This window comes from Ochotona princeps, chromosome 4 (assembly GCF_030435755.1).
Source record: "Ochotona princeps isolate mOchPri1 chromosome 4, mOchPri1.hap1, whole genome shotgun sequence".
NCBI lineage: Eukaryota > Metazoa > Chordata > Mammalia > Lagomorpha > Ochotonidae > Ochotona > Ochotona princeps.
The window spans coordinates 96,952,295-96,978,153 of record NC_080835.1 but is presented as its reverse complement, the minus strand read 5'-3'; the positions used below and the strand labels follow the sequence as shown (position 1 = coordinate 96,978,153).

The 25,859-nt window shown below is 51.2% G+C and overlaps 1 protein-coding gene across 4 annotated transcripts in view; it reads right to left on the bottom strand.

Annotated features, from left to right (window-relative positions):
• Positions 1-6,044: 6,044 nt before the first annotated feature.
• The window catches only part of PKNOX2 (PBX/knotted 1 homeobox 2), a 283,491-nt gene continuing 263,676 nt past the window's right edge, over positions 6,045-25,859 (bottom strand). For 3 of the 4 annotated variants that reach the window (XM_058664060.1, XM_058664059.1, XM_058664061.1), the window contains 6 exons: positions 25,070-25,199; positions 24,512-24,609; positions 23,592-23,711; positions 8,965-9,041; positions 8,060-8,238; positions 6,045-6,777 (listed from right to left, as the gene is read on the bottom strand). In XM_058664060.1, the coding sequence (XP_058520043.1) occupies positions 6,548-6,777; positions 8,060-8,238; positions 8,965-9,041; positions 23,592-23,711; positions 24,512-24,609; positions 25,070-25,199 (834 nt within the window). In that variant the 3' untranslated portion in view covers positions 6,045-6,547. The remainder of the gene's footprint in view (positions 6,778-8,059; positions 8,239-8,964; positions 9,042-23,591; positions 23,712-24,511; positions 24,610-25,069; positions 25,200-25,859) is intronic. The other variant, XM_036494843.2, reaches the window with a different exon arrangement.

The window sequence follows — 25,859 nt, the reverse complement described above, 5'->3', positions numbered from 1 at the left end:
GTGTAGACAGCGTTTCTTCCAACCCTCGCCACGTGCAAGGAAGGAAAGTTGAATTAACTGGTCGGTGCATGGAAGGGGAAGTTATTGGCAGAGTGTAGACCCAATCCAGGGGAACCCTGTACATGCAAAGAAGTTGTGGGAGGCCCATGGGCAGCCAGAGCTGCCCCGAAATGAGTTGGTTGTAATAATAAAAAATGCTCAGTCCCACAACCCAAGCAACCACCCAGAAATTCACCCAAAATAATGGGTAGGCACGAGAGAGACACACCTAAAGTGAGTTTCTGAATAATACCACGAAAGAAATTAAAAAATGAAAAGGTATAATGAGATACACATAACTGAGGGGAATTGTTTTAAACGGCTGATTGTAATGAGATGCACGCAAATTGTAAGGCTTATAATGAAATCGAAAAAAAATTATATTCTTGGCTGACAATTCTGGGTATGATGTCTACACCCGAAATAAGTTGCCACGGTGCACTGAGTGTAATGAGATGCACATAATTTTAAGGAGTATAATGAGATGAAAAATAAATCAAACACTTGCCTTAAGATGAAACATGCACACACCTGAAGGGCACTGTCCTAAATGGGTTCTATTTAATGAGATGCATTTAATTTGCAGAGGGGCTAAATGAGATTGGTTCACAGAGAGACCGAGGAATATGAAAGTGTAAAATACACTAGGAAGTGCTGGGTCAAATAGGATGTCCAGTTTATCAGGCAATTGGCATTCTCGCTGCCAGGCTCTGTCCTTTGACCTGTGAGCCATGCAAAGACGAATTATCTTTTGCCCCTGGTATGATGCCAAACTCAAGCCAGGCACTAGGGAACGGTTACTGATGGAATAATTGAGTTATAGTCTGTGCAGATAAAGGAAGTTAGAGGGAGCAGCCACCAAGCAAGGAATGTCAAACAGTGACTAGCCACTGATTTCTGGAAGCAATGTTCCTGGGTCGAACTTTGATCCTGGAACTCCACCTGCGTGTACAACAAATAACTCTGGTGGCCTTTGTGCCCTGAGGTTCAGGGTGATCTGTAGAGACCAGGTAGGCAGATAATGTGTAAGAAGAGCCAGCTGGGTATGAGACCCAGCTATGCATTGCAGGGACAGGCAGGGTCATCTTCACTTCCATGAACAAATACAGTCTCACCAATATTTTATTTACAAAGCAAGGACCTCTTGGGCTATCTTGTTTTCTCACTCTGCATGGAGTGGTGGGCATAGAGAAATATTTCCTTTCCAAAAACAGCAGTTTTAATTTTGGAAGGAGAGGTTAGAAAAAAAAAAGCGAGAGAGAAGTGTAGCTAACCAGTCAGCCAGACAGAGGTAGTTCCATAGTGTCCACTGAGCCTCAGAGTTGGGGAAATCCCGAGGATTTCAAACATCAGGATAACTTGGAGGCTGTGCTTTAGGGAGCACTCCCGATTCATTACACCTAGTCACGGCCATGGGGGATGGAGGTCTCAAGTTGTCTGGTCATCTAATTTTCCAAGAAAAATCAGGAATTTAAATTTTTTTGTGTGTGTGATCTATCTTTTGAATGTCACCATCAACGGTCCAAGCAAGACATGTCAACAAGCTTAATTGATCTGAACACTTTGCTAGGTTTGGCCTGAGCACCTCTTGTTTACGATTATGAATTCTGAATTTCTGGTTTGAAATCATGGTCATCAGATGAGATCAAGGTCACAGCCACAACAAGAATGTTACAAGCACACTTTCAGTCTCAAGTTTTTAGAATGTAAATTGCCCCAGGGCCAGAGCTGCTTTTTGTGGGTCAGTTTTGATGGTGGTACCTGGGGCAGAGCTGGAGCTTAATAAATGCAAGCTGAATGAATGCATGGCTCTTAAAGAATGAATCCGAGCAGGCTGCCGGTCAGCAGAGGGATGGCCTTAACTGGGCATCAAGCAAGGAAGCTCAAGGACCTCTTGGCCAATGAGTCACCAGCTTCCATAAGCAGGTTCTGCAAGCCAGAGAGGCCTTTCCTGGGGGTCTGCAGGCAGAGGGCAGTCTGACCAGTTTCCAGGGTTCTCCCTTAGGGTTCTATTTTGGGGTTGAGAGAATTCCGCTTGGCTCCCTGCTCTCCCATCTTTCCTGTTTCCATGGGGATAACGGCACATCCATCCTTGGGTTGGGCAGCCTGTGGGGCCATGCTGCCTGCTCAGAACAAAACCGCTCACATCACGGACGAGTTGAAATATGGCTTTTTGTTATTGTTATACTTTTGTTTTCAAAAGATTAATTTTTCTGGCCGAAAGTCTTAATTATTTTAGAGGTAATCTGTGACTACTTTGCCATGTGTGTGTTTTTCCTTTCTTCCTGCGTGTTCCATGAGGAAGATATTCTGACTTTGTAGATGAAACATGCTTATGCTTTATTGTACAAGAAGTCTTATGTTTTTAAAGCAAATAAAGGTGTTTTAAAAAAAAGTTTTGACCTTTGCATAATAAATATATTTAACAGTGAAAAAAAAAAAAAAGAAAAACTTTTTTTTTAGTTGGCAGCACAGTTAGAAAGATGACAGAACCTGAAGGAAAAATGTAAGCGGGGCGGTGTGTGTGTGTCGGGGGGGAAGGAAGGGAAGGGGGAGACTGCTCTGTTGTGTTTTTAGAATAGTGTTCCCTAAAGCATGGCAGAATCATTGTTTCCTATTTTTCTGTTGGTCTGATAAGCTTTGCATTGAGTCAAGGATAGTCTTTTTAAAAAAAAAATGTTCATTTATTTATTTTCATTTTATTGGAAAGGGGGGGAAGAGAATCATTTTTCCATCCACTGGTTCATTGTACAAATGCATACACCAGCCAGAGCTGGGCCAGGCTGAAACCAGGAGCCAGCAGCTCCATTCTGGCCTCCCTTTTGGTGACAGGGACCCAAACACTTGAGCCATCATCTGCTGCCACCAAAAGCGTGCATTAGCAGGGAGCTGGTTAGGAAGCAGAGGAGCCAGGATTCGAACAAAGCGTTCCAACGTGGCATCTGGGCATCCCAAGTGGCATTCTGCTCACTGAGCCAAATGGCAGTCCCTGGTATAACTTGAATAGGCAATAAACAGTTAAACAAGTTTTCTTCCTAGAGCACTTTTCAGTGCCTTTAGTTTTGTTTGTTGTTTCAAGATTTATTTTATGTGAAAGGCAGAGTGATATATAGAGAGGGCTTTTCCATCTGCTGGTTCACTTTTCCAAATGGTCACAATGGCCGGAGCTGGGCTAGACTGAAGCCAGGAGCCTGGAGCTCCATCTGGGTCTCCCACATGGGACACAAGTCTCTGTACCCTTGTAGGCTTTCTTGGCTGTTTGTTCGCAGGAAGCTGGATCAGAAGTGGAGGTGGGAATTGAACCAAGATATCCCAGGGGTGACCTAAATGGGAACCAGGCATCCCAGGTGGTGGTTTAACTTGCTGTGCCACAATGACTGCCCCTGAATTTTCAAGTTTTGCCAGCATATCTCAACAACGTGCTCCTTGGAAACCATTGTTTAGAATACTCGGGCCTTCCTGATTCCAGGTGGTGAGGCTGTAATCTGCCACCTTGCCCATCCACGATACTGTCTTGTCCAGCCATGACCTTCTTCATGAGGCTGGGGAGGAGATCTCTGCTCTTGCTGGCCCTCTCCAGCTGTGACGCCCGGGCTGTGCTCCATGAGCACTCTGGCCCCAGGAGTCTCAGAATTGCTTGGGACCCTTTGCCTGACAATCTACCCCTTTCCACATCTCCTGCCTGCCCACTGGGGATTCCTGAATAAGTGCAGGGTCTGCAGCCTTTGTGAATGTTGAGTGGGCAGCTTCCGTCCTACCTCCACACATCTCAGCCAGGCTGCCCAGCTAAGGAAACTTACAGCCTGGGAATGAGAAGAAAATTTGCCTCATTTCCTCTGCATTTTTTTTTCTTGCTCCAGGGGTACACCCTGCTGACCCCTGGGATTCAAGGGCAGGAATTCCCAAGATGTAATTCTAGGGTTCAAAGCAGCAACCAAGAAAGATTGCCCCCCCCCCCCTGTATTCCCGGGATCTTTTACCTGTGTAATAGGAAAAATATGGACACATATAGGATGTTGTGGAAGCCAGCCACGTGGGACCAGCTTCAGCGATGACAGTTTCCATTGTCAGTGGTACAGACGACAGGGTCAAGCATTGGCAACGCTTGGGTGCCAGACCCCCATACAGAAACATCTGGGTTTTAGACCTGGATCTGCGCTTAATTCCAGCATTCCTGCTAATGTGTACCCTGGTAGGCAACAGGCGATGGCTTAAGTACTTGGCCACCTATGTGGGAATCCTAGACTTAGCCTAGTTCTGGGCTCCTGGCTATGGCCTGCCCTGTTTCCGGCTGTCGTGGGCATTTGGGAAGTGAACTAGTGGAGGTCATACCGCTGTCTCTATGCCCTTCAAATAAATTAAATAAATAAATAATTAGGTTGGAGACGGGAAGAAAATGAGGTAGTGTGGTAGAACTGGTTTCAAATTCTCTGCTGTAGTGGAAAGAAACGGTCAGAAGAGGGCAGTAGGGAGCTACTTTCTGTTTCCTCAGTCCTGGGGCGATCCAGGCACAAGGTTAAACGTGCCAAACTTGGCTTTCTTCCTCCCCAGGTAGGTCTTTCAAGGTCACTTACAAAGCCTTCTGCCTTGTCCCCTTCTGTGGGGTGGTCAGTCCAACAGGCAGACCCTGAGGCCTTCAGACTCTGCTGGTTCCAGGGTCTCACGAAAGGAGGGGCCTCCATAGCAACCCCAGAAAATGAGAAGGGCGTCCCCAACGGCGAACAAGATACTTGGAAAGATAGGAGGAGCATATTGGTAAGTAATAAGATTTACTGAAAACTTCTCGGCCACATTCAGTACTGGTTGGTGGATACATCAGAAGGAGGTTGCATAACATTCGGCAGGTGGAAGGGACTGGGGAGAGGAGACGTGGGCACCTGTGGGCAGGTGTGTCTGTGCCGGGTGGGACGCCTGTCAGCGTGCACGCAAGGGTGCGTATGCATGTGTGTTTGTGTTTCAAGAAAAATGAGCCAAAGGAGGAAATGTGTTTCATCCCGCTGCACATTGCAAAAGTCTCATGCCCAAAAAGCTAGACTTCCTTCTACTTATGGCATCAAAAGGGAGTAAAAAATGATCGAATCACCCAGATTATAAATAAGGTTATTTGTTTCTCAAAAATCCTTATTAAAACATTAAATATCAGCTCTTTTAGGGGAGAAATACATTCAATTCAGGGAGACCTCAGGAAAGCGGCCATCCTGCTCCTCCCCCACCAGCTGGAAGAGGGGAAACCCCAGAGGGCCCCAAGGGTCCCCCCCAGGGGAGCCAGGTGGCCACTCACATCCGTCACTGGAGGACATGGCTAATGCACAATTTACAAATGAAGCTGTGCGCCTATTAAATTAAATCCCGTGGAAAACACACGTGTGGTCAATCTCATCATTCATAGCCACAGGGTGGGAGGAAACGGGAGGAGGGGATGCCAGTCACTGGGGTTGGGGGATGCAGGGCGCGTGTTAGAGCAGACGGTGGTGAGGACCCTCCTCCCTGGAGCTCCAGTTCCCCCAGCGCTGTGAGGAGTGTGTGAGACAGCAAGGCGGGTGGGAGTGGGCCCTCGGGAGCCGTTCCTCTGCCTGGCTCTTCTCCCATGCTGGATCTGGGAGGAGAGCCACGTAGCACCTTCTCCACCCCCTGGCTCCTCTTGGTTGAGATGCTTCTTTGCTTTTCTTCCGCCTTCTCCGAGCGACTGAACAAAGAAGGGAGGTGGGAGGCTGACGGAGCCGGCGTCCAGCTCCCCCAAACCCCACCTTCTCACCAGGTCTGTGCGGGAGTGAAGAGTCTGGGGTCAGACACCGTTGTCCTGTTGTGCCAGGAGCTGCGTTCTGTGGCCTGCCAGGGACAGCTGTGGTCCTGAGCTGGCTCCCAGCCTGCGTGCTGCCCCCTCCATGAGTCCCAGAGCCCACCCAGCTAAAGGCGCTCCTCTTACTTCCGGTCATTTGAGCCCACCAGACTGCGATTTGTTTCTAGGAAAAAGAGACAGAAGGGCGCTCTGTGGCCCACCTCCCCCTCACAAGTCCATGCTTGCCTTGCCCAGAGAGGGGGGCCGTGGAGGGACAGGTCAGAGGCTGGGGGGATTTGACCCTCCCACGCCTCCGGCCGTGCCCTCGAGTGTCTGTGGAAGGCTGAGGATGGAGCGCCACTGTCTCCTGCTTCCTCCTAAGTCTGTTCCCTGGCCGGCTCACTCTGTGAGCGGCACTGACCCGCCTCACAGCGCAGGGCTCGTGGACAGCTGCAGGCCTTCCGCGGGGGAGCCCGAAGGGGCCCTCTGTCCCAGTCGAAGAGTCCAGATCTCAGGCCTGTCCTTTCGTTCAGACATGCCTTGGCAAGCGGGGCTCACTGAAGCTCAGGGGGTTGGGAAGGCGCAGGGGTGCCTTCTTCTAGCTGTGATGTGGGGAAGCCAAGGCCCAGCTCCCTCGGGGCTGCCTGCCCAGGCGCCCTCCCCCACCCCGATGCCCCACCGAGGGCACTCCTGTCCTGTGCGGCTGTCAGTGCCATCTGGGCGGCCCGGCTACTCCAGGGAGTCACTGTGTTCCAAGCCCAGGTCGCTGACATTCGTTGTCTGCAGCTCGTCGGCCTCTTCCTCCAGCTCCTCTTCCTCCTCCTCCTCTTCCATCTCATCTTCATCTTCTTCTTCCGTCCCATCCAATGAGTCGTCGTGTGCAGCCATCATGGCCTGTTGCATGGCCATGGTGGCATTGTCTGAGGAGAGGGACTGCAGGTTGTCCAGGCTGATGGAACCTGTGAGAGACAGGGCGAGGACCAGGACTGTACAGGTGTTGTCCGTTAGGACTAGCGGATGGGGTCAGGCAGGCAGGGATGGGTGGTTCTGTGGGCTGCTGGGCCTCTGGCTTCCAAGGTTCCTGGCCCAAGTTGGCAATCCCCTGGTACAAAGCCTCCCGTGCAGTGGCATCAACCACTCCCTGACCCATCCCCAGAGATGACCATGCCAGCTGCCATCACCGAGCAGTTTCTACTTAAGTTACGTTGTATACTTTTGGACTTCCTGGTGATTCTTCATGTCAGGTAATCTTATCCCCATTCTGAAGAGGGGGAAACTGAGTGGCGGGTCTAACAGGTGGTCATTCACTCAAGACGACAGTCAGGGATGACAGGATTTTCTCCAAGATCGCTCCTGTCCCCTAAATATTCATTTCTACTCTTCCGTCTAAGAGGACAGCCCATCATGGAGGAACCTCTACATGCCTCATTCACACCTGGAATGTGACACGTCTTCATACACGCAGCCCTCCACCCCACAGCCCACACAAAGCTACCCCACATGCCCAGCTCTGATGTGTCTGGTTGGCTGAAGGACTTACTGTGCACCAGGTGACTGGCAGTTTAAAAAGCGTATATGCAGGGCATGATGGAGAAGCAGGAAAACAAAGCTCCTCCTGGCATCTGTTGGCAAGCCAGCTGCCTGCCTGAGAGTCCTAAGATGGCCTTGGTTCCCCGGGGGCCTTGCTGCCTGCCCTGAGAGTCCTAAGATGGCCTTGGTTCCCCGGGGGCCACACTACCTGTCCCAGGAGCCATAGACGGCCTTGGTTCGGGGGAGCCCAGCTGCCTGCCCAGGTAGCCATAGACGGCCTCGGTTCTCGGGGGCCTTGCTGCCTGTCCCGGGAGCCATAGACGGCCTCGGTTCCCGGGGCCTTGTTGCCTGCCCTGGGAGCCATAGACGGCCTCGGTTCCCGGGGACCTTGTTGCCTGCCCCGGGAGCCACGCTGCTACCAACTGCTGCTGAGGAACTCTGGTGGGTATGCAATGGAGGAGGGGCTCACTGAGCATCTCTTGCCTCAGCTGACCACCATCTCCTTTGGGAGATAGTTTTTGGCTTGTTAAAGGGCAAACACAATCAGGCCCGTGTTTTGGGCTTTGGTGGGGATCAGGGAGGGACAAGGGTGGGGACAGAACAGTGACCAAGGCCTAGGTGGGTAAGATGGTGAGCTCTTGAATCTTCCACAACCGACTCTGGGGATCCCTCCCCCACCCTCAGGGGGGTCACACTCAGCCCCACACTTACCATCAGGGTTCGTGCCTGGGGCCCCACCCTGCTGCTGTAGCACCCCAGCAGCAATGGAGTTAGGCCAGAATCTTTGGGTGGGCCGGTGCTGGGATTTGATCTTCTTGGCTTTGGGGGCGGGGTCTGGGTTGCTGGCATCAAGCATGGGCTGCAGGATGCGCCTCCGGGCGTTGATGAACCTGCGGGTGGTGGGGAGTTAGTGAGTGGAGACCTGGTTAGATTCCATGTAGGTGACCTTGCCGGGATGGACTCAGCTACCGGACCATGGAGAAAACAGAGAGGGGGTTCCGGAAAGACCCTGGCTACTGGGGGGCTCACGGAGTCACCCGGCACTGGCTGGAGTGTCAGACATCCCCAGGCAAAGCCTCAGTCCCAGACACCAAGCTCTGACTTCTCTCCAGACAGCTGAGGGCTTGTGTCAGGGTTCACCCCAGCCCCTGCCTCTCACCCAGACAGAGCTGGCTACCTATAGGGGACAGGTCAGTCAGCAACAGAGAAGGGAACAACAGAAATCCCTGGTGAGAATGGTGACTTTCAGTCCCTCCTACTCCCAGCTTTGCAAAGTTTTAGTCTCAGCTTATAGCCAAGTGGGGTATACCAGATGACTGCTGGCAGTGCCTCAGCTCCACAGATGCAAGCATCCCAGTCTTCGCAGTGTGCTATGGAGGCCGGCTGCTCAGGTTTTCCTGGTTTTCTATTCTGCAGCACCCTCCAGGGATGCGCATGAACGTGATTTCCCAGCAGGGGGCGCTGAGACGCTGCAGATGAAGCTACAGGTGCCAGGATTGAAGGCCCATAGGGAGACCTGGCCTGAAGCTGAACTGGTGTTGGCATTCTGGTGTCTCCCTGCACTCCTGCCAAACCTGGAGGCCCTGAGAGCCCGTGGGTGGGTGACACCGACTCACCAGTTATTCACTTGCAGAAGGGTGAGGTTTGTCTGAGCTGCAATCTGTCTTTTCTCATCTTCCGTGGGGTAGGGGTGCTGAAACGACAGGAAGGACTAAGGGCTGGGTTTGTGGCCGTCTGATGTCCCTAGGGACCATGGTCTCCGTCAGTGACAGTGGCCTGGGCCAGGTAGCCTGAGTGGCTAGTGAACCCAAATCGGGAACAGTGCTTCCCAAGCTGGCAGTGTGACATAGCAGGTAAAGCTATTACGATGCCAGCATCCCTATGGACACTGGTTCAAGTCCCTGCTACTCCACTTCCGATCCAGCCACCTGTTAATGCACCTGGGAAGGAAGTGGAGGATACTCCAAGAGTTTGAGCCCCTGCACCCATGTGGGAGATCTGGATGAAGCTCCAGGCTCCTGGCTTTTTTTTTTTTTTTCCCACATTCCATTTGGAGAGTGAACCTGTGGATGGAATATCTCTTTCTCTTCCCGCCCTCCCACCCCGCACCTGCCTGTAACTCTGTGTTTCAAATAAATAAAAGAATAAATCTTAAAACCAGATATGGTTCCCTAAGGGACTGCAGAGCAGGGCTGGCTCCACACGCTGAGGCGCCAGCACACTCCACAGGGGTCAGAGTGGTATTTGAAGAGCGGCACGTTCAGTATTGAGGGCACATAAGGCACAGCTGCACCCTTCTCACCGGGTCCTCACAGCTAGGACAGGCATCATTAGCGCGCCAACATCTACAATGGCCTGGGAAGCACACGGAGGTCAAGGGGTATGTGGGGGAATAACTCAACTCTTTGTAAATGAACGGATACTCACTACCTATTGTTATGTGCCCAGCTTCATGCCACGGGACAGAAAACAAATGCAGGGATGACCACTCCTTCCTTGGACCTGCAACATGCCTCTATGTACTTAGCTTCGCTTAAGGAGGCACTGGAGGACTGTCCCCTGAGCCTGGTCATCTGTGCTGTGCACAGGGAGACCATGGGCAACTTCTGCCACAACAGCAGGCAGAAGGCCCAGGCAGTGCCAGCTCAGTCTCTCTACCTGTGCTCCTGGCTTCTTCCCATTACCACACAGGCCTGAGCGGTGTCTCTGGAGGTGAGGGAGTCCTGCAGATGTCCCCAGGTCCAAGCTGTCCCCCATGCAGGGGACACACTTGCTCCAGCTCAGACTGTGCTTTGAGAGGATGCAACGCACACCACGCGCTGGTGCCTTCCACACACAAACAAATGCTGCTCAGATGACGGCCGAGTGAGAGCAAGAATAGAGATCAACACTGTGGTTTGGGTAATGAGCTACAGAGGCCTAGAAGAAGGAGAAACGGCTACTGGCTGGGGCATGGGGAGGACCAAGCAGGAACACGTTTTGGGTAGCAGTGGGGTGGGGATGGCAGGCCACCTGGTAACTGGGCTTAAGTGTCTCAGTTTTTCCTGGGCCCCAGCACGGTGCTTGCCACCCAGTGGGCGTGCAGTGCCTGGATGGGTCAGAGCTTGTTCCGAGGTTTCAAAGGCAGAGAGCAGGCTGCCCAGCCCCGGGGCACCAGGACCATGTCTTCGGATGCAGGTGGCTGTGGGAGGTGCTGCTTGGGCTTTCTGCTGCTCCAGCATTGGGGACTCCCAGTCTGGCATGACTTGCAGTGAGGTCTTGGGCTGACTGCTCACCCACACATCGTTAAGCCCCGTAAGGAGGAAATGAAGCCACCCCTGAGAAAGGCTTTGTGGAAGGGAGCCCCTCAACCTGGGACTAGGGGTGGTGGCCGCAAGGCTCTCAGCTCTCCGAGGGAAGAGTTTGAGAACAAAGCTTTGGAAGACTGTCATTATTCAGGACCAAAGGAAGCCAGCTGCTGGGCTGGCCTCAGCCACCCCAGATGGAGACAGTCAGGACTGTGTGTTGTGTTAATTCACACCTCTGACCCCGGCTGCTGCACAGGGCAGCTGTGACTGGTGATTCAGACGATATTAAGAGTCTAACAAGAAAGGAGGCATGTCACTGCTTCAGGAACCGATCTCATTCTAATTAGGAAGGAGCAGAGGGAGGCTCGGAGGACAGACTATGCTCCCATGGTCACTGAGGCAGGGACTCTGCGGGCTTTGGTGGTTTTGGGACTAGGGGCAGGGCAGAAGGCACTCAAGCCCTACTCCATGGGGTTCCAAACTCTCTTTTCACAATAAGGAGTACTGCAGGGGGTTAGCCAGCCTGCAGAAAAGAACATGGCAAAACTATGGCAACTTTTGGTCTGTGAGTTCCTTGTAGGCTCTATTGTGTCTTCACACGCTGGACCATGATGGTCCCCCGAGGAGGAGTGCCATTTCTCCCATCTTCCCAATGCAGGCCTTTCCCTGCTTCTGTGAAGACCCCAATGGAGCCAGAGCGATGGCTCAATTGGCTAATCCTCTACCTGCGAGAGCCAGCACCTCATATGGGTGCTGGTTCATGTCCCGGTTATTCCACTTTCCATCCAGCTCCCTGCTTATGGCTTGGGAAGGCAGTGAAGAAGGGTCCAAAGCCTTGGGATTCTGTACCCACATGGGAGACCCCCAAGGGGACTCCCAGCTCCTGGCTTCAGATCAGCTCAGCTCCAGCCATTGAGGTCATTTTGGGGAATGAACCAGTGGATGGAAGATCTTTGTCTTTGTCTCTCTTTCACTCTGTAAATCTGCCTTTCCAATAAAAACAAATAAATCTTGAAAGCCAAATTGCCCCCCAACATAGGCCAAATCCTCTGGGAGGTGTCTCCCAACTCCCTGGGGCAAAGGGAGTCACCAGGACTCTGAATAACTGTGCTGAGCCTGGTGGCCGTGAGCGCAGCGCCAAGCAGTGACAGGCAGAGATCAAGTTCATGTGCAGTGAAGGGGCAGACAGCTGAAGGCGCATGGGAAGGAGATGTGAGCTTGCTTCAGGGGCCTCTGTGTAAGGCTGGTCTTGCTGTCTGTCGGCTCACTTACCGACAGGCACTGGTGGCTGTGCCTCCTGCATGCCAGGGAGTGAAAAGCTTGGTTGGAAAAGACAAAACTAAAGTACAGTCTGTGCTAAGTCCTGGGTGGTAAGAGCAGGGTAGGCTGAACAGAGTAAAGCAGGCTCCCCCAGTGGAGGAAAAGCTCCGCCATTATGGTAGAGGCGGGGCGGCCCTGGCATGCACAGTTAAACTTGTCAGGTGCAGATCTCTTCAACTGCACAGGGACATTTTCCAGTCTTCCTTGAGAGGGTCCTGTGTGCTGTCTCTAAGAGGCTTCTGGTGCCAGAATGCCGTCCTGAGAGAATGCCAGAATACACAGGAGAACACGCTTCCTGCCAAGTGGAGATCTGTGAGAGGCAGCCTTGCCCCAAAGAGGTTCCCTGCTCCCTTGTGAATAAGAACACAACTCCTTCCTGGCCCCCTTGGGCCAGCGCCCACCACCTATCCTGGAACTGGCATCTCAGGAGGCAAGTGGCGGAGGCTGTGGGGGGAGTGGCGGCATTTGGTTCAGCCTTGGGAACAGGTGTGTGAGCCAGAACATTGCTGGCACTGCATGTGAGTGCTCATGGGAGCAGTGGCGCATGCACACGCCTCCAACCACATGACTCCTGAGGGCACAGTCAAAATAGTCCTGGCCTTTGGGCAAACCACGATTGGGTCAGTGCTACTTTTAGCATAATTGGAAAGGCTTGGGGCCAAGGACAAGAAGACGAATCCAATGAGCTCATGGGAAGCTGCCGAGCCCCAGTAGTTGCTCTCTGACACTGCTCTGGAGTTATAAAGAAGCATCTAGACAGCAGCTCTCTGCAAGACCATTCTGTCTTTAAAATGAGGTGTAGAACAGACCAGAAAATTCCAGATCAGGGCCAGCCTGAGGTTCCCAGGACTAGATAGTGCTGTTGGGTCAGAGGGTTCAAGTCTGGTTTCACCTCTTACCTGCTGTGCAACCTTGGACATCTGTTGGGTCGTGTCTGACATTTTTTGCATCCTTAGGGTAACAAAAGGGCCAACATAATGGCTCAGTGGCTAAATCCGCACTTTGTAAGTACTGGGATCCCATATAGGCACCGGTTTGTGTCCTGGCTGCTCCCCTTCCTATCCAGGTCCCTGCTTCTGGCCTGGGAGAGCAGTGAAGGATGGCCCAAAACCTTGGGACCCTGTACCCATGTGGGGGACTTGAAGAAACTTCTGGCTCCTGGCTTTGAGTTGGCTCAGCTCTGCCACTGTGGCCACTTGGGGAGTGAACCAGTGGATGGGAGGTTTTCTCTCTGTCTTGCCTTCTTCTCTCTCAGATTGCATTTCCAGTAAAAAAGGAATACATCCATATTTTAAAATAACAACAAAGTGCCTGCTTCTCAGAGGTGGAGGGTGAGTTAATGAGTTGATACGGGTTAGGCACATATGTTCCCTTGGCTCCCTCTGAAACACAGTTTCAAGTCCCCCAGGCACCACCTGATGGGACGTTGGGCATCTCCACACAAGGCAGCTGTGGTATTAACATCCAGCAGGTGTGTCAGGACACCACAGGTCCGCCCCCCCCCAGAAGCCCCTCTGAAATATAAGCAAAGCTCCTTCCCACCTCTGTCTGACCTTCAGCCTGTGCACAAAGGATGCCAAAGGCATCTCTGAGGAATGAATTCAGCCCCAGTCCTCCGCATCAGCAGAGAGCTCGGCCATGTTGGTATCTAGGGCCCTGGCCACTCCTTTAACTCAGAACCCACCCTGCAATTGTCCTTCCAGCGCCAAGCCCATGCAGGTCTCCCCTTGAGGCTGGCCAGGTCTCCAAGAGCCACAATCCACAGCGAGCGGTGCCTGTCACTGGTGAAGGGCCTGCAGCCTGACTCAGGATGGGGGGCCTCCCGCTCTCCACACCTGCCTGCTGATAGCCAGTGCTGCCCTGCAGTACCGCCCCCCTCAGGGATCACAGAGCATTGGTCATGTGTGAGCTAACTGTCATCCAAATGACTGACTCCTCCTTTTCTCTTCCCTTGAAGTCCCAAATCCTAACCATCCTCAAGGCATAGCCCAAATGGCAACTCTTCTACCGCACCCTACTAACCAACATCTCAAGATTGTACAGAGCCCTAAAGCTCCTGGATCCAGTCACCTTTCCACCACTGTAGCCCAAGAATGGTACAGGTAGGTGTACAGAGTAATGAGTTGTCAAGCCTGGGCAGGGCTTGCTGGGGTCTGGAGCAATGAGAGTGCCCTGGCTATGTCCATTCACAATTACTCCAGTGAGTTTCCTAGCATTTCCTAGGGGAGCCATCTCTAAAATGGTGGGCTCTGTCTCCACAGTACCACCAACCCGCTGCCATGGCTGAGAAGATCTTTCTACTGGACATTCACCCAGAGGTCTACAGGACTGCCTCACACCTGAAACCACTGCCACCATCACTTGCAGGGCTGGGCTGAGCTGCAGGGGACACCGACAGTGGCAGAGCCCTCCACTTAGGCCCTGGCCAGGTTTCCTCACTGAATTTGCAAGGCACTTAGAAGGAGGCATCATTATTCTCATTTCACCCACAAGAAAACTGAGCTCAGAGGGTTAAAACACTGGAGCCATCTGTTCCCGGGCTGAGATGCCTCCATCCTGTATTGAAAGCCTGGGGCTGAGTTCCAGCTCTGCTCTCACTCAGGCTTCGGGCTACTGCTCACCCTGGGGGTCAGCAGGTGATGTTCCAGTAACCAGGGCTGCCTCCATCATAGGAGACCTGGAATGCATTCCCAGTTCTCAGCTTTGGCTCAGTCCAAGTTGCTAACATCTGGGGAGTGAATCAGTGGATGGGAACTCTCTTTCTGCCTCTCAAACAAATACTTACCAATTAAAAACAAAGCAAAATAAAATCCAGACCTGGATTACTCAAGTAGCAAAGGACAGATGATGGGGGAATTGGGCCTTTGCATCCTTCACCCTGACCAGGGCACCTCTGCTCCAGGTTGCCTGCTGGGTCCTGGGCTTTATGACAAACTATCGATCATCACTGCCAGAGGCAGGGATTGCTGGCTCAAGTTTATGAAAAGGAAATCAACTTTGGAGAAAGTTAATTGACTGGGTTGAGGTCATACAGCAAGGAAAATACAGTCGGGACCAAGTACAGGTCTGTCCCTGCCGTCAAAGCCCTTGCTTCTCACACTATAGCACATATCTTTTTTTTTTTAAGACTTATTTATTTATTTTATTACAAAGTCAGATATACAGAGAGGAGGAGAGACAGAGAGGAAGATCTTCCGTCCGATGATTCACTCCCCAAGTGAGCTGCAACGGCCGGTGCGCACCGATCCGAAGCCAGGAACCAGGAACCTCTTCCAGGTCTCCCACATGGGTGCAGGGTCCCAGCGCTCTGGGCCGTCCTCAACTGCTTTCCCAGGCCACAAGCAGGGAGCTGGATGGGAAGTGGAGCTGCCGGGATTAGAACCGGCGCCCATATGGGATCCCGGGGCATTCAAGGCGAGGACTTTAGCCGCTAGGCCATGCCGCTGGGCCCCTATAGCACATATCTTAAGGAACAGGCTTCCTCTACTTCTCTTTCCCACAGGGCAAAGCTCCCAGTGGCCTTCATTCCTCGTAAGACATGCTTCCTATGAAAGCTGCTCGAATAAACATGTCGCCATCCTGGCTGCTCTTTTCTGGACACAACTGTCAAAGGACTTTTTGCAGCCTGATGCCCAGCCCTGGACACACTGTTGTGGAGGTGCCCACCCAGCACAGATGGCCAAATGCCTCTCGTCTACACTGAGTCCTCCAAACCCCCTGGGTGTCTGTGTCTGATTGCACGTGATTACATCATGCATTGGCCTCCCCAGCTCTAGGTCCATCATTTTTTCCTCTAATTAAATGGCTCCCCCCGAGTGCTGACCTCATGTGTCATACCTGGAACTTAGGTGTTAGTGAGCAGCTGTGCTATTTGGAACTTAGGTCACATTTTCCTATAGAAATAAGTTATTTTAAAATAGGATAGTTTTTCTGATTAGGCCCGAAGTCTAGTTTGGTTAAAGGCCTGCATTCAGGCGAGAAGGGGTCCACAGGGTTCAGAACAGACAGACAAGTGACCTCCCTCTTCCGTTAGGGCAAGACAGAGGTGACACTCCAAGATGGGTGTGACATCAACGGCTCCTTGTCAGGTCCTGGTGACAGTTTCTGGTGTCCCTCTCATCTCACAATTTCTAGGGTCCTTGTATATGCCAGAGACATCATTCTGAACATGAAGGTCGAACTCGGGTGAATGAAATTTTTAGTAGAGCCTCAAAAGAATCCGCAAAACTGCTTGCTGCCTCAGAATGTTGAGTTAGAGGCTGGTGCTGTGGCATAGCCCATTAAGCCTCCACCTGCAATTCCAGCATCCCAAATGGGCGCTGATTTGTGTCCTGGTTGCTTCGTTTCTGATCCAGTTCTCTGCTAATACACCTGGAAAGGGAGCAGAGGATGACCCCAACTGCTTGGGTCCCAGCATTCACATGAGAGATCTGAAAGAAGCTCTTGGTTCGAGCTTCCCCCTTGGCCTAACTCTGACTGTTGTGAGCCAATGGATGGAAGAGCTCCCTGTCTCTGTCTCTCTCTCCATCTCGCTCTCTCTCCCTAGCTGTATCTTTCAAATAAATAAATCTTAAAAAGTGCCGAGTTACAGCATGTTCTAATCTTTACAAGCTCAGGCCTTCTTCCCATGAAGCCAATTTCTGCTGAATGGGAGTAAAAAAACAAGTTCAAACTTGGGTGGATAATAGGCCTCGTCACAAGCACCTAGCTCACAGGGACAGAGTAATTCACAAAGGCTCTCTGATTAGCGGCATTTCAGACTGTGCAATGATGTCTAAGGGAGATGTGGCACAGAAGATGTTCTAGAACAACATGGTCAGTCCCCTTAAGTTTTTGTCTTTCTTTTGTCTATCTCTCCCTTCACAGATTTTTTTTTCTGAAAGTTTTAGGATTTTTTTTCTCTGCATTTTGCTAGGCAGCGCAGACTTAGGGGCTCTCGAGGGGAGGCTGGGGACATTTGTGGCAGTAACTGTGCCTGTGTCAGTACAGGGCACCTTCACACGGGTTCTTATTCCATCTTCACCATAGCCCTCTGAGCTGGATACTGTGATCCCATTCTAAGCAGGAAACCAAGGTCTAACAAGTTCTTGCAAACAACTGACCCCTACTCCTCCAGCAGGGTAGCAGAAGGCAGTGACCTCGGACCCAGGCCCTCTGACCACCTGCATGTTCCTTTTGTGGCCTGCATTCTTTCTGTTTGTAAGGAAATACAGTTTCCCAGCAAGGTGTGCCAGTGGATTCTGGAAATGGGTCTTTTTCATTCCTTCCTTCCTTTTTTTTTAAAAAAAAATTTCACTTAGGAATTTTTGTCTGAAATGTAAAAAAATTATACATAATCTGCGGTGCCATGTGCTGTCTGATACAGGCATCCATATGTCATGTTCACATCTGTGTGATGTCTTGGACAGGGCAGGATCTACATCATTTCTTCAGGATGCAATCCAATGCTTGGCACAGGGGAGTTGATCAGGTGTGTAGAGAATTTCTGTGACATAACTGACAGTAACATCAAGACGCAGAGGCCACTAGCTGAACTCAGCCAACATGTGTCCTCCTTGGCCAGGAGCCCCGTACAGGGCACAAGCTGTGCCTGGGTGTGCAGAAGATCTGTCTCCTCCAGCAGGAGTGATCCCAGCAATGGAGGCTTTGGGACTGTAGGTGGGCAGGTGAGGAGGGACAGCTGGGACTCTGAGTCTCTAATTTGAGGGGCTCAGAGTCACGTGGAGCACATGAATGCTCACAGCAGCCTCACTCCTAAGACAAAGGCGGAAATAACTCCAATGCCCATCACCTGATTGGTGGATCGGCAAATGTGTTCTGTCCATGCAACGCAATGGCATTCAGCCACAACATGGAATGAAGTGCAGAGAAAGGCTAGAATGTGGATGAACCTGGAAACATGATGGCACATGAGAGAAACCAGACGAACAGGAGACCATACCTGCTGTATGATGCCATTCACATGAGTGGCTTGCAACAGGCAAATCCAGAGGCATAATGTGATGGCTGGGGACTGGTGGCTAATGGGCATGGGAGATCTCCTCAAGTGATGCGATGAACCTATCCTAGCATTCGATGTTGGTGATGACTACACAACAGTGTAAATATACCAAGAACCCACTGAGCTGCACATTTTAGAACGGTGATGTATACGGCATGTGAATTATGTTTCAATTTAAAAAGTCATAGAGTAATGGCCCCTGGTGTTTCCTGTGCACTCAGCCTTTTGCGATGACCATAGAGTGCACCCGAGGGCCAGCAGCTCGGTGTAGCTGGAGTTGGAGATGGCAGGGAGCAGGGAGCAGCTGGGCCTGCCTGGGTGTCATGCCAGGCTGACAAAGGAGATGGATGAAGAAGGCGGTAGGAGGCAAGGTCATGAGACTGTGAGATCTAAAAACTGGGGCCAACGACATAAACATCCTGGACCTCCGGAGGATGGGGCACTGTGCCTCAGCTCCAGGCTCCCCTCTGCTGCCCCTAGACTGTGTGCAGGGACTGAGGGGTGTCTGCAGTTTCCTGGGTCCACGTGGAGATCCACAGGCTGAGTGGATAAAGGGTAAGATCCTAGAGTCATGCAGATCAAGGTTCAAATCCTGGATGACCTGTGACGTTGTGAAATGTGTTACCTTTTTTTGAGTGTCTGTCTTGTCATTGGTGAAATGAGGGTGAGACCAGTACCTACCTCCCAGCATGCTTGGGTGATCAAATGAGATGAATCTTTAAACGGTGTAGCAGAGTGTGGCACACCGCAGTGGTGAATGCACAAGTGTTCCCTTGGCTGGATGACAGGGCTTGTGGGGTTGGTGTCTTCTCTAAGACCTCCCTGCACACAGAATAGAGTCTGCAAAGCTGCCCACTGGTTTGGGTGGCAGCAGCCCAGAGACAAGGAATGTTTTGGGTTGGAAATGAACAGCACTGCCTGCCCGATCAGGATGGCACTGGCTCCCAAGGCCAGGGGAGGGGGCAGAAGCTGGGGGGGAGAGTGGCATTCCTGCCTCTATTCAGCGCATCTCCAGTCTCATCAGGGAGGACCCTCTGCCAGGTATCTCCTGCGAGCTGGGCTTGCCATGACTGCTGCCAGCAGGTTAGCCTCTTGCAGCCAAATGCAATAGCAAGGAAATGTCACTGGATTCTGCAGGGACTCGGCAGCAGGCCGCTAATGGATGAAACCAGCCTAATCATGCTGCAGCGGAACAGACCAGAGGATCTAGAAGTTAACCTCTGTCTCAGGAGCTTTCTATCTTCGGCACACATTTCTGCAGCTGCTAATGCCACAAGACAGTGGAAAGGACAAGATGCCTATGACACAGGACTGAAGGAACCACAGCCTCACAACTTGTGTCCGAGATGCAGAAAGAAGACAGCAGGAAAACCAATGCTGGCTGCCCAAGTGCTCAGAACTGGTCTCCATGGAGCTAAGTTTGCAGATTATTCAATGCTACAACAGCACATGCTTTGGAAATCAGAACTATCAGATCCATGCAGAAGTATAATGTAGGGTCCTTGTTCTCGAGAAATTCAGTAGGACTAGCGATCTGAGACACAGGTGTTTTACCAACAGAATAAGTAAGCAATAGTATTAGCCAGTATATTGTCAGGGTCAAATGCTGCAAGAAGGTATTATAAATTGAAACAACAGAAGGACCTTGAATTCTCACAAATGTTGGGTCTCAGTCTCAAAAATTTGTTCTTCACCCACTGCTGTAGAAAATTCAGTAAGAATTTATTTAAGTGCTAACTATGCACAGGGCTGGGTTCTTCGTAGATGTTCTCTTATTAATTTTCGCAACCATGGCAGGTGAGTATTGCCTTTTTCTTCAGATAAATAGAGTCACAGTAATCACACAGTAATCAGAGAGACTTAATTCATCCCTGATCTGCCTGGCCTCAAAATTTGTTGTCTTCCCACGGTCCTGCAGAGCCTCTTTCAAGGAGCTGGGCTGGGAGGGACCCATTCGTGCCTGGATAGCCAGTGGCACTGGGGTGAGGCCCAGGCCGAGCTGTGCAGCCCTGGTCTGCTTCTACCCCAAAGTCTCCTGGATTTCTCCTCCTACTCTTCCTGCCCCTCAATCTAGAAGCTCTGAACTCTTGATTCTGTAGGTTGAATGGACACTTCCTTCTCATCCCTCGACGTCACTGTGTTGAAGGCGTTCTCTGGAGGAGGACTCTGCCCAGGGGGGAGTTTGTGTTCCTGGTAGCTGAGTGTTCTCCGTCCGCATAAACGTGTCCTTACCCTATTCCGCCATCTTGATTCTCCGGTAGCTGAGTGTTCTCCAAGCTAGATGATCAGGCAACAAAGGGCAGAAAGTCCCAGCACAGTCCTCGGCACGGCCCTGGGTCTTTTCTGCAAAGCCAACCCCATCCCTGATTCCTCTCTGCTCTAGGCCTAACTACAACCACTTCCCCCTTCCTCACCCCTCCCTCCCTCTGCCTTTGCAAGTCCCAGTGGACTGTGGCATGGAAAGAAAAGACCCTGGACTATGGAGGGAGGCTCACGAGGAAAAGGAACTGAGATCCAGCGAGGTCAGAGGCACCATCAGGAGCCGCCATGGGGGAGCCGCAAGTGGAGAGTGGGAGGTAGCTAGGATGGAAGCCATGAGGTGGGGTGAAGGCAGCCAGTGAGGGAGTGTTGGCCTACACCCTCCTTTCCTCTCACACTTGCCAGTGTCTCCCTCAGAAGTGGAGTTGGAGATGTGTTCCTATCAGCTCTCCAAACAAAATCTGCACCTAAGAGAATTACCTGTACCCCCAAGTTTTTTGCAGCTGAATTCACAATAGCTAAGATACAGAATCAACCTAGATGCCCATCACTTGATGGTTGGATAAAGAAAATAATGTGGCACATACACATGATAGAATAATACTTAGTCCCAAAAAAGAATGAAATCCTGTCCTTTGCAACAAAATGGATCTAGCTGAAAACCATTATGCTTAGTGAAATAAGCCAATCCTCAAAAGAGAAGCATTATATGCTCTCTCTAATCTATCACAACTATTACACAGAGCACCAAAAAATGTAATCTCTGTGAGATTCACACACTGGGAATTTTTTTTTAAAGATTTATTTCATTTTTATTACAAAGTCAGATGTACTGAGAGGAGGAGAGATAGCGAGGAATTGGAGTTGCCGGGATTAGAACCAGCGGCCATATGGGATTAAGGCGAGGACCTTAGCCACTAGGCCACGCTGCCGAGCCCCACACTGGGAATTAACTGCTACTCACAGCCTGTGTCTATACACCTGAATAACAGTAGAATTTCTGTTTTTTCTTTTTCTTATTCCTTTACTTGCTATGTTGATATCTGTATATATTGGTATGTTAAGCCTGTTACTATGAAGCAAATGGAAATACCATTGCATTGTAATAACTTAGGAAAAAATAAGGGGAAGAATAAGGAAGGATAAAGATAGGATCCCCTATGCTTCTAAATCTGTATCACGAAAAACCATGAAATCTACTCATTTTATACAATTTAAAAAAAAACAGACTGTTAAAAATGCAAAATAAGACTATGCAAGCAAGTAAGTAGAGGTGTGAGGGTGGGGGAATGTCTTGGTTCTGTGCTGCTGTTATAGGATGTCCAGGGCTGGGCACTCTCCTAAGGGAACTGGTCAGCTTGGCTACCACTTCTGGGGGTTCAAAAGCACACAGTCAGCTTCTGTGTGGTTCTTACGAGGGTCCCATTGCAGATGGCATCCTGAAGGTGGAAGGGCATTGGGAAGGGGACTGGCATGGCAAGCAAGACAATCGGGAGGGGTTAGACTCACTCTTGTCTAACAACCTGTTCCTCTGGAAACTATCCCCTAGTCCTGGGAGACACAACCACCCAACCACCCAAGAGAGCAGTTTTAATCCCTTTGTGAAAGCAAGTCAGTCTCAGGCTCCTCCTACTGGGCCCCTCCTACTGGCCCCACCTTTTAAAGGCCACATCACCTTTCAAAACCATTCATGGGTGAATTAAGCCTCATCATGGATGTTGGCAAGGATAAGCCATATTCAGACCTTAGTGGGGAGGAAAGAGAACCAGGATTTATGAAGCAGGGTCTCTGCAATTGTTCCATGGATATAGCCAGATGTTGGGGCCAAGCCTCCAGGTGAGGCAAGGCTTGGCTGCCTTGGAAGCCCATGAGCTTGCTATCACATCCACCCCCCAACAGTGGCACCTGCCATGCCACATCCAGAAGACTGACTCCTCCCTAGAGAGGGGCTGGCATGTGTGGTGTGGACCCTGGGCTCAGAGGACCACAGAATCCATTTGAGCCAATGGGTTGTTGGTCAACTTGGAAAATCAGGACAAGCACGAAACCTGGGCACCCTTCTACAAGCTCTGGCCCGGATTTGCCCTTGTTCCCTGGCTTCATCATCCAGGTTCCCTGCCCAAACACACACCCACACTTACATTAACCTTCAGCCTTCTAGCTCTTTCTGATTTGGAAACCATAGTCTCTTGACCAGACAGTACTTTCAAAAGAATCTTTTATAGCCAGGCACTGGGGCAGCCCAAGCCCCCAGAACTGGATGGATCCTGGGGGAAGGGACACAGCTCTGGCCTCAGAGCAGTTTCTTGGGCTCTGTCCATGGGACACACAGGCCATTGCCTCTGAGAGGGAGTCCCCAGGACCACAGTGCGTCTAGACCACTGCAGAGCTCTGGTCTCAATGGCTTCTGGTCATTCACACTCCCATTTCACAAGAAAGGCTGCTGAGGGATGGATCGATTAATGAACTCCCAGGATGTATCGCCCTCAGTTCTACCCACAGCTCTCAGGTATAGCCACAGTTGCTTTGCCTTTGTCCTGTGTCTGTGTATGTATGAACTGCATGTCAGGGTCAAGAGCATACTGAATTCTGGAAGGTTCCTATGGTCACTAAGTTTACTTCCCCTCCCTGACACACACACACACACACACACACACACACACACACACACACATGCGCACATGCACGGCTCTTTATTATCGCAGCAGCGGAAACTGTTGTTAATGCATTACTATTTTAAAATCATTCCCAATCTTCAACCAAAGACTTGCCTTTTGCAACAAACATTACACACAAATGTATAACTACCAAACCTATGCACTATACGAACACTCCGTTTAAATCCAAGGTATTGGACCATTTTACAAAGTGTCAACTGAAAGTTGTCAATCCTGCCCCCATATTGCTGAACAAGTAACACAAGAAAGCCACTGCTCCCCTACCCTGGCCTCACACGGCTGCTCTGAGCCAGTGGGAAATGGACATACACTTTCTGCTTCCCCAGGGGGCTCAGACTCCAGAATCCTGGTGGAGAATTAATCTGTTCTTCCTCAGGAAAAGGGTGCGGTGGGTGCAGGAGGAAGGCGCTGGCCAGGAACCACAGCTGGTCTCCACTTTGAAGTCTGGCCTGCTCATTGCACATCACCCAGTGCTAAGCTCTTGTGAACAGGATAGTCCCTATTTCCTCTTCCACTGTTTCAGTTCTTGGAGACATCAGCAAGCACTCGAGAATGCTTGTTGATGTGGCCTCTGGGCGATGTCCCTAGCAGAGAGCTCTCCCTTCAGCCGTGCCCCTAAAAGTCTGGAGACCATAGCCTCACACTGTTGGTTATTCACACCCCATGCTGCGACTCCATACCCCAGGGCACACACTCACCATGAGATGCTGGAAGAGCCAAGAACGCATTATATTGGTGGCGTGCTTGGGTAACACTCCTCGTTTATTCTTGGACTTCTTATCCTCATTGTCCAGGAGGGAGGTGAGGTCAAGGTTAACCTTCAGGGCACGTGGAAAAAGAATCAGCATCAGCAGGCTCAGGGGCAGCAGCTGGGGGCCCATTGCCATGGTGCTGGCAGCTTGCCACCCACCCCCACCTCAACCCATCCCTAGGGCCCTGGGCAGGTCACCTTTCCCTCTTGTTTCATATCAGCTCTTAGAGAATGGAGATGAGGACTGGGTTAGGACAACAAAGAAGGGCGAAGAAGGAAGAGGAGGAGGAGGAGGGAGACAAGAGAGGATGGAGAGGAAACAGGGCCATGCAAAGGTACACAGGATGAACATGTGTCCTACACCAGCTAAAGGTATTAGCATTTTGTGGCACTCTACGGTTTGTGATGCATTCTTGGGTCCATCACCGTAGCTAACTTTCACAGCAGCTTGGTAGGTTGGAAAGGCTGGATGCGGTTGAATTAGTCTTCCTTGCATTGGTAAGCACTCGGAGGCTTGGAGAGGCTAGGCCACTTGTCCAAGACCAGAGCGTTAATGTCAGATCCTAGGCCCCCTACTTCTGGCCTCTGTATTCTTCCTTTGTGGGCGTGCTCTGCCCCACTGAGGAACAGAGTGCTGGGGCTGGGAACCAGGTGTAGGAAACACAGGGGACTTTGGTGGGACCCCAGGAGGCAAAAAATCCTGGATCTGGCGAAACCTTCCCAAGACCCCCCTCCCTGTCTTGCAGGAGGAATAAGACCTCTTATAGGGCTAAATAGACTGTGGACTGAGTGAGTTACTTGGGTAGGAAGCAACTACAGTTACCCTCCCTGCACCCATGCACACATGTGCAGACCACACACACTCACCTGCGTGTTCTGGAGCTGGATGGCTCCCTGGGGGATTGCTTGGGTGACCACCTGACCCTGGGAGGTTACCATGGTAACCGGTTGGTATAAGGCTCCACCTGAGGAGACAACCATCTTTTGGGTCCCCTGCCGTGGGCGGGAGAAGTGAGGGCAAGCAGGGTCCCCAGTTTCCTTGGCACTTCTGCTTGTAGCCCTTCTACCTAGGCGCCCTGGGGCATCCAGGCATATTTCTTCCACTTGTAGGGCAGGGCTGGAAGCAGGGAGTACTGTCCAGAGCCACGAGCAGTCTCTGGGGACACATGTTACAGGGACGGGACAGTAGCCTTGCTTGGTCCTTCGGGCAGGGGTTAAGAAAATTCAACCCAAATATGTTCTAAACCATCACAATCAGGTCTTGGTGTGAACCACACAAACTTACAGAAAGTTTGAGTAAAGCAACTGAGCAGGGAACCCTCTCCTTACAGAAAACACCCCTCCCGTCCCTGGAATCCCCCAGAAGTCACCCTTTTCCCACCAGGATGCTCCCTGCTCTCCCAAGCACCCATTCCCTGCACCGACCTGACACGACTTGTGAGTTGACAGTTGTCATGGCGATGTTGCCCTGCTGGAGCGCTGAGGCTGGGACCACAATCCCTTGGGGGTTATTGGAGACTCCAGACATGGAATTGGGGGAATTCTGCAGGAGGTCCTGGCAGTAAGGGAGGTGTGGTTTGTGACAATGTCCCCAAGAGTTTCTCAGCTTCAGCCCCAAAGTCCTCCTTTCCCTCTTCCCTCCCAGCCTTCCCTCCTCCCTGTTCCTTTCCAGAAGGCAGTTCTCATGGCTTCCTAAAAACAGTGAAGGAAAAGGCTCAACATATTCCCCAGACCGGAAAACCAATGCCCGGCATGCATTCAACCAGTCCATTTCCCTGCAAACTTGAGACATTACCACAACAGGCAGTCCCCACCTGGGCTACCCTTTGGAATTTCTGATAACGATGCCTGGCTTTCAACCCCGGGAATTCTCTTAATTGACCAGGGTTCCCCACATGCTTCTAGCAAGCAGCCAGTGCCACCTGTGTGGTCTACAACGGTACCCATGTCCTGAGGGGATTCCGTTCCAGTTCACCAGCAGCAGTGACCCCTCAGACTCTGTGATCTCCAGATGTTTCCCTACCCTCACCACCATGCTTCTCTCCCTCACATGCCTCCGTTACAATGTGCATTTCACTTGGGTTATGTCAATCAGTGGACTCTGCACCAGCCTCATCATACCTGGACTGTTGCTGATGACAAACCTGAGAGGGCCTCCCTAAGAGGCCGTTGAACTTGAACTGGACAAGTGGGATGCTGGACTCTGTATGGTGTA